We start from the raw sequence: 9149 nt of genomic DNA on the forward strand, positions 1-9149 counted from the left end.
CTCACGAGCTGTTGTTGCCCTGCGTTGGGAGGCGCATGCGCACCCCGGAGCTGGTTGGTGCGGTGCCGAGGGGGACCAAATTCCAACTTGGCACGGGAGGATGGGCAGTTGAATCTCACGTTGCTCTGCCTGCGGTGCGGTTAATGTCTGGGTTCTGAACCTCCCTCCTGGCCCCTCCCGGGTACGTTTGACTCTCAGTGACTCATTTTAGGACCTATACTGAGTTACGGGGGTTCTGCCCGTCTTCGAAGGGCGTTGCAGTGACGAGGTAGCCGTATCCCTCCGCCCCTTGAGGGGTTCCTATGACCGCGCGGGGTCAGCCGTATCCCTCCGCCCCTTGAGGGGTCCCTATAGCCGCGCGCGGTCAGCCGTATCCCTCCGCCCCTTGAGGGGTCCCCATTGCAGTGAGGGGGCAGCTATATCTCCACCATCCCCCTGAGGGGGAGGTCCCCATTGCTGCGGGGCAGCTGCCTTTTCTCCCCATCCGGCCTAAAATGAAGTGCTCAATATCTCATTGTTTATTATAAATTCAATTTCATAGTAATAACAGAGAAAATGTTGGTAGGCCTGGTTGAAGAAGTTAGGTCTATATACTCTAATTTTCCTCTGAAACATAGTTTGTTTCTTGTAGTATATTGAAAAACAAAAATACCCCTAAGTGGAGCCTGGAATCTATGTTGTATCAATTTTCTGCTTTTTTCTCAGGGGAGATGATAAAACCGTTCTGAGTTACATTCCCTCTTTTTTTTTCTTTACAGCTCCCTTCCACATCTATTGACATTTTGTAATGGATCTTTCTTTAGAATATGAAAAGCTCCTCAGCGCAGGGACCTCATCCTTTTATGTGTCACTGTAAAACATCACATAAACCTGTAGTGGTATATATAATTACATACAACAAAATTAAGTTAAGAGAAAATTAAGGTTGCAACATCAAGTATTCAGAAGTTAGCAAGTGCCAGAATTAAGGTTGTCTGTGCATCCTTAATTCAGCCCTCTTGTGTGTATGCATTGTGATATCGTCTTTAATTTCATGATCATGTATTATTTTTTCCACGGGACTCCAGCCTCATTCAATGTACAGGATGAATGGTGCTCATTGAATAGGTAGCTATTCAATATTTGGTTGTATTCTGACCATTCAGTGTATGACCCCATGGCTTATATACTGCACACCCTTCATAGCCTGCTCTGAACATATTTCTTAATTTTTTCATGGGCTTTGTTATGGTGCTCTTCAGTTTAGTATCTGAGGTCTGAAACCTAAGGTATTTAGGTGCCTAACTCACATTGAAATCAGTGGGAGTTACGCACTTAAATACCTTTAAGGATCTGGGCCTGAGTCTTCTCAAACATTGATAAATTTATCTTCACAACTCCATGGTTAGGTAAGATGGTGGTATTATGCCCATTTTACAGATGAAGAACTGAAGCAAGCAGAGATTAAGGTCAAAAGTGTCTTCCACCAGTGAGTGCCCAATTTGAGACATTTAAGTCTTGATTTTTTTCAGAGTATTTAGCATTCTATAGCACTTTGTTTGCTCAGAGCAGAATTCCCATTGAATTCAGTTGCAGTTATGTGTTCAGCACTTCTGCAAATCAGGTACCAGTATCTCAAGTTACGCACTAAAAAAATGAGGAAAAACAATCAATAGATTCCAAGGCCAGAAGGGACCATTATGATTATTTAGTCTGACCTCCTGTATAACACAGGCCATAGAACTTCCTCAAAATAATTCCTCAAACGTATCTTTTAGCAAAACATCTAATCTTGATTTAAAAATTTCCCATGATGGAGAATGCATGTGACCCTTGGTAAATTGTTCCACTAGCTAATTACCATCACTGATAAAAAGTTACACCTTGTTTCCTGTCTGAATTTGTCTAGCTTCCACTTCTAGCCATTGGATATCTTTTTTGATTGAGGAGATCATTCTCAAATATTTGTTCTCCATGTACATTCTTGTAGACTATAATCAAGTCATCCCTTAGCCTTTTTTAAAATAATTAACTTCAAATCAAACATCCAGATGTGGTATTTAGGAATTCTACATTGGGTTGTTTATTCATTCGTTCTCATTGAGGACTAGTGGCTTGCATGTTTTTGAAAAATGGGGATGATTAATTTTTGAGTGATACACTACACCCTCGAGGACTTCCTCTGCGAGCCAGCTGAATTTTGCTGTATTCTTTGGGTGAGTACATAAAATCAGCTGACTCCATCAGGGCCAGTGAATGCCACCCAGGATTTGAACTCTAGGCTCTTATAAACTCTGCAAGATAGAGACAGCCATCAGGACAAAGGATCTCTTTGATTCTATAGAGCTAATACGTTTTACAGGCTCCTCATTCCTGTGGCTCTTTGTGTTGTTATCTGTCTTCCATGCTCATTGTAACTGATACACATTTTTATATCTAATCCACAACAATGAATCTCCACACATTTACTACTGTCTATTCACTATATGTCACAAAGTCAAAGCAGCTGTCTGCAACATATTTAAAACTCTTCCATCTGCTCATCTCTGTATCGAATAGAGGGTTTAAATAAAATAAAATAAACCCCCTACACTTAATTTTATTTCTCTGTGGAAGTCTGTAGTGTTGTCATCTGCCTACAACAGATACCAACTCAGACCTCATCCTGTCTACAAATACTAGGCGTAGATCAGAGTATCTCATTCTGTAAAACAGCAGTGTATGCTATGCAACTTTGCCTGTTGTGTATGAAGGACAGTGGGGAGTTGTATGCATGCAGTGTATTGCTTTTTAATTGTTAATTATTTTAAAATGTGAAAAGTAGTTTTAATATTTATTATCGCCTCAAAATGGCTGATTCACAGTTTGTGATAGGTTATAAGACCAGAAATAAACTTGTTTGTGTAAATTTTATTTTTGAATTTCTAGAGTTTCAAATGTTAGAGGTTTTTTAATTTTTTCAGGTACAGCATTTTAGTATGTTTGCTTCCTGATTTTGTAATTTGTTATTACCATCTTAACTGTCTTCATGAAGTCTTTGTTCAGGACTAGAATTTATTACTGTATCTATTTCCCCATATTATTAGTTAGTAATAGTAAAGCATCGTATCATCATTAATTTTCAGACTACTAATTTTTGTGCCTTTGCATAATCTAGAATGCCAGAAGATTTCAGAAGTGTTTAAATATAATGTTATTAAGCAAGTAGGCAGAATACTGGCACCCAGACCAAATCCTTAAAATCTAATTATTAGGAACAGCGGGGTCTAATTTTGCTTTTGAGTCAAGAAATCTGTGCAAAAACCTTCCAAAAAACCACAGCTGAACCCACCTATCCTGTGCCAGCACAGTGGGTTTTTTAGCAATTAAAAGTTAATATTTTAAACTATTGCTATTTTTGTTTTATGTAGGTTTGAAGATTTTTTGTTTTCATGGCTTTTACTGTAACTGTGTACAGGTTATGGATAACTTTTTAAAAATGTGATCCTGAGTTAAGTTAGTTAAATTTTTGGCCTGGAAAATAAACACTGGTCATTTTGTAGTTACTTTTTAAAATATTCTTGGCAGTTTTAATGTTGCTATCCCAAACATAATCAATGATATAGCAATTGTAAATACCCAGTATGGCCATATACCCAGTATGGCCATTGCATGGCAGGAATGACCTTAAAAAGTCATTAATAACCATCAATATGTAAATGATTATTTTTTAGATTCATTATAGATTAATTTCCCAAAGAAACTGTGACAACCCTGTTTATTTTAAATAATAATTTTTAGCTAATATCCATTAGCAAATAACAGTAACAGAGCAGCAGGTTTTTTTATGTATAAAATGGAAAGAGGCTCGGTAAGGCTTTTGTGCAGTTTTGTGGTTATCATTTCCTCTTGTGTGAAGATTTTGACTATCCCTAAACATCACACAGAATTTCTGCTCTGCAATTCATGTTGACACTCGCACTGATTTCCCAAAACAAGCAAAATAGGATGCTGCTATTGAGAACAGCTTGATTTATCAGTATTTATCTCTCACACCAAGGTTATTCTGAGAGTAAAGTCACTTCTGTGACATCCACTTCACTCTATTTTCTTTCTTTAATTCTGTTCAATCTACATCAAATGTAAAAACAAATATGATTTCACCCTTGGAATACTTGAGATACTGTTTGATCAGTATCATGTCTACCTAGAAAGGAATTGGATGAGCTAGAGCCAGAATTCCTACAGCAGGTTCATGAGTTTACTATGAGTTTAAATGGGTTGTGTAGCATTCCCTACTTTGTTGTCTTAAAGAACAAAACAAAACCCCAAACATCTACATGTAGGGCAAATATTTTATAACACGTTTTTAGGTTGTGTAAAGATAAACATTTAGTCTGCCTTCATTGTCAATAAGGGGCTGTGTGTGTTTAAAAATAAATCTATGCTATTAAGGAAACAATTGTTGAATATTTATATACTAACAAGTAGGAATAATAAACATGTGTTAGTATATATTTCAGCATTATAGCATTAGGTTTTGAGGGCGGTTTTAACAGCCAACTATTCTTATTTATCCTGAGGATATCGGCCTCAAAAGTTAATATTGAGTGTGCATCCAACACCTACCATTTTGCAATTAATTGTGAGTAGTTCCGCGTACAACCCTTAGCTGAGCCTACTGACAGAGATAGGGCACACAGAAAGAGACTCATTCCTCTATGTTGTGTACTACAGATCCTCTTCCTTTTGGGACAGCGACAAAAAGACATCAGATCTGAGAAATTGAGTTTTGGGTGTCTGGTAACATCTTTAGAAATCCTGCAAAATTTCAACATTTAAAAAAAAATAAACTAAATTTTGTATGCAGGTGTAGTATGAGGGGAAATTATTTTCTAAAATCTTGCATTGCTGAAAGATTTGTCACTAAAAGTGAGATGGTACTCTGTAAAAGGTCAGGATGTATTTTTTCACTGATAAATATTTACCCCTGTGGCATTATGAGAGACACTCTCATAATTAGCTTTGTATTCTAAGGGACTGATTTTTTTAATTTCACATCTCGAAGGTTTTTTAGGTATGTTTCTATGAATTACTAATTACTTTTTTTTCCTCTTTATAGTATTTAAGTTACTTGTCAAGTTAGCTTGAAAAAGCAGTGGAAAGAAGATGTTTCATGTTGTTCGGTATCAGCATCTAAAATTAACCCAGAACATTGGTTTTAGTGTACATCTAAAGTTGATTTTTCCAAGAACTCTTGCATTTGTACAACTGTGGAAGTCATGGCTCTCAACTCTCTCTCTTGTTGGAGACCAGAATATTGTCCTGATGGGACCTCCTGGAGCTGGGAAGACAACAGTTGGGAGAATAGTAGGTCACAAACTCGGCTGTCGTGTCATAGATGTGGATGATGATGTCCTTGAAACAACCTGGAATATGAGTGTGTCAGAAAAATTGCAGGATGTTGGTAGTCGACAATTTATAGAAGAGGAAGGAAAAGCCCTATTAAAGTTTTCAGCATCTGGAAGTGTAATTTCCCTTTCTGGGTCGAATCCAATGCATGCTGCCAGCATGCAGCATGTGAAGAAAAATGGGATTGTTGTGTATCTGGATGTACCCACAAGAGACATAATAGATAGGCTGGAATTAATGAAAGTGGATCGTATTGTGGGGCAGGATTCTGGAATTTCTATGAGAGACATACTTCAGTTTAGGAAGCAGTTTTATAAAAAATGGTATGATATTCGTGTTCTTTGTGAAGGTGGACTTACAGCAGAGGTTGTAGCAGATAAAGTACTTGATGCAGTTAAGAGATATCAAGACTCAGAATCAGAAACTTTTATTTCAACCAGACATATAAGGTCTGAAATATGTGAGCAAAAAGGCTCTGTTAAATATTTCACTGAAGCTGTTGTTGAGGGCCTAGCATCTGATGGTGGACTCTTTGTTCCTGAGAAGGGGCTTCCAACATTCACTGCTGGAGAATGGCAAAGCTTAGTAGAAGCAACTTACGTTGAAAGAGCTCAGGTTATATTGGAAAGATTTATACATCCTGCTGATATACCTGCTTTCAAGCTGGGAGAAATTGTTGAGATTGCTTATGGAGAAAACTTTACTTGTTCTAAAATTGCCCCTCTTAGGTATCTGACAGGCAACCAGTTTCTCCTTGAGTTGTTTCATGGACCAACAGCCTCATTTAAGGATTTGGCGTTACAGTTGATGCCTCATCTATTTGCATACTGTGTTCCCAAAAGATGCAATTATTTGGTCCTAGTAGCTACTTCTGGAGACACAGGGAGTGCTGTCCTAGATGGTTTTAGTCGTCTTAGTGATACTGACAAACAAAGGATTGCTGTGGTCACTTTCTTTCCTGAGGATGGAGTAAGTCAGATTCAGAAATCACAGATGATTGGCTGCCAAAGAGAAAATGGGTGGTCAGTGGGGGTCAAATCTGATTTTGATTTTTGCCAGACAGCTATAAAAAAAATATTTACCAATTCTGATTATTCTGGCTTTCTTACTGTAGAATATGGAACAGCTTTAAGTGCAGCAAATTCTATAAACTGGGCTCGATTACTTCCCCAAGTTATTTATCATGCCTCTGCCTACCTTGACCTTGTTCATCAAGATATTATTACTTTTGGAAACCCAATAGATGTGTGTATTCCTACAGGAAACTTTGGCAACATATTAGCTGCATTATATGCAAAAAGGATGGGAATCCCTATCAGAAAATGTATTTGTGCATCCAATGGAAATAATGTTTTGACCGATTTCATAAGAACAGGTCTTTATGATTTAAGGGGAAGAAGATTAATGCAGACTTCATCACCAGCAATAGATATTTTGAAATCTTCCAACCTTGAACGACATTTGCACCTGATTGCTAGTGGTGATGGACAGCTGGTGACACAATTATTTAGTGAGCTGGAAAAGCAATGTCACTTTCAGTTGCAGAAAGATCTACTTGAGAAGCTTCAGCAAGACTTGGTGGCTGGGTGGTGCTCTGAGGAGGACTGTCTTGCTGCTATCCACTCTGTATACAGTACTACAGGGTATATTTTGGACACGCACACGGCTATTGCTAAAGTAGTTGCAGATCGATTACAGGATAGAACATGTCCAGTTATCATTTCATCTACAGCTCATTATTCCAAGTTTGCACCTGCTATCCTGCGGGCTTTGAGGATTGCAGAAATAAAACAGAATCCTTTAAGTCAGCTTCACTTGCTGAGTTCTTACAGTCCTTTGCCTCCAGTCCATAGGGGCCTGTTAAAGACATTGAAAGAGAACGAAAAGCAGAAACATCAGATCTGTGCTGCTGATGTGAATGTCATGATGGCACATATAGAAACTGTAATACAAAATAAGTTTATGAAAGTTTTCTAAGTAAATTTACTTGGTGTTTATTATATCAATTTAAATATTTTCTTCACTAAAAAGTCATGTTTTAATAAATGCATAGTACACAAGGTCTTTGGCAAGTTTATATTCTGAGTATACTTTCTCATCTTCATGTTCAGCTAAAACATTTTAACATTGATTTTAAAATTTTTTGCATGCATGTGAGAATTCTAATTCGGGTGAACGGTTCTTGTTTGAAAGCCCAAGAGACCGAGGGGCTCTTTTACAGAAAAAGTGCAGTAGTGCACACTTCCCCACAAAACCCTGGCAGTGTGCCTCAATCCTGACTTGAGAGCGAGCACTTCTAAGGTGAAAGAATAATCCTATCTGAAACTGCTAACAAGTGCTACAGTTGTGGTGTTGTGTATGTGGTATGTGCTGTGAATACTTTCCACTGGAAATTTAGCTAAACATTAATCTCACATGGGGCATTGAAAAGCCTTCAGGTGTAGTAACAGCTTTCATCTTCTCTTCATCTGGGATATATTTAAACTGGAATCCTTGAAGTTAAATTACCTATATCTTATTATCCACACAATCCTACAATATTTTAATATGCTCTCTCTGTATATATTGTTTTTGTATTGACTATGTAATCACATATTCTTGTTCAGTGTCAAAACATTTTTTTTGTCTTGTCATAGGGGACAGTATTTTTCCTTAACCTCGAGCCTGTATGTTTTATTATCACCTTTTAAAGCATATTTCTTCCCTGAATGTGCTTGCAACTTCCATTAGCCTCTGCTGAGGCTTTTCTATTTGAGCTCACAAGTTTATTGCACCATCTTACCAAATAGTAGAAGATAGTAATATCAGAAGCCTTCTTGAATAAGTGTAAATTAAAATATTCAATTGTTGAATTCCCATCCTTTTTCTCAAATTTTATGTTTGTGTTCAGGGACACTCCCCCCCCTCCAAGCTTCTGGGGATATTCAAAATTACTTTTATTTTTATGTCCTCTGTAATTTTCTCCCCTTGATTTTTGAGTGGTTTTTGTGTATCTGAGAAGCCACAGAAAACGATTAGCCGAAGATTGAGGCAAATTTTCTTTTTTTTTTAAAAAAAAAAAAAAAGCTTCTAAAATTGGATGCTACTGCACCTTATCCATCCTTGCTAAGGCAATCTATTTTAGGTCACATGGTCAAGTTATCCTTTCTGTATCAGCTAATGACTAGTGGTTTAATAGGTTTTTTGCATCAAAAATAATAGATCTGGATGTCAAAGTGCAAAACTATCTTAGATGAGATTACCATATATCTACTAATTGTAGATTGTATTTGGCAATCAAAGGGGTAAAGTTTAAGTACCCGCTACATGATATACTGTTACCAAGCACACTATAAGCTGATTGAAACAGGAATGGTTTGTATATGTTATATGATAAATATTACAAATAATAGCTTCTCATGTATATTAAAGGTGTATCCCACTACAAAGTTATGTGTGCATATGTAATATGTAGTTTTCTTTTCCTTCCCTTTGCTATTCTCTAATAGCTTTTCAGGACATCTCTGGTTATTTTTTCTGCTGTTTTTAGCTCTATCGCACATACATTTTTTTAACACAGTAATGCTAGAATCACGCTTTGTATTCTTATCTTCAGAAACGGGGCCCAAAAATAAGTGATGAAATGCTAACTGCTGGCATTTAATGCAGTACATCATTGGGGCTTAGAAAAAGGTAGTGCGAGTTTATTACTGAAAAGCGTTGATGGTGCATCATGTTAGTGCACGACAACCCTTTCACTTCTGGAGCTCTGAGTTTGAATTCTTCCTTTTGGTCCCAAG

The 9149-nt window shown here is 37.3% G+C and overlaps 1 protein-coding gene across 2 annotated transcripts; it reads left to right on the forward strand.

Annotated features, from left to right (window-relative positions):
* The first annotated feature begins 58 nt into the window (after positions 1-58).
* On the forward strand, positions 59-8786 carry THNSL1 (threonine synthase like 1). Of its 2 annotated transcripts, none has more exons than XM_073329575.1 (2): positions 59-181; positions 5081-8786. In XM_073329575.1, exon 2 carries the CDS (start codon positions 5128-5130, stop codon positions 7345-7347), a length of 2220 nt encoding a protein of 739 aa, XP_073185676.1. In that variant the 5' UTR covers positions 59-181; positions 5081-5127; the 3' UTR covers positions 7348-8786. The 2 variants fall into 2 exon arrangements, with proteins under 2 accessions (XP_073185676.1, XP_073185677.1); XM_073329576.1 differs by lacking the exon at positions 59-181 and adding an exon at positions 229-268.
* Positions 8787-9149: the final 363 nt, after the last annotated feature.

This window comes from Lepidochelys kempii, chromosome 2, assembly GCF_965140265.1.
Source record: "Lepidochelys kempii isolate rLepKem1 chromosome 2, rLepKem1.hap2, whole genome shotgun sequence".
NCBI lineage: Eukaryota > Metazoa > Chordata > Testudines > Cheloniidae > Lepidochelys > Lepidochelys kempii.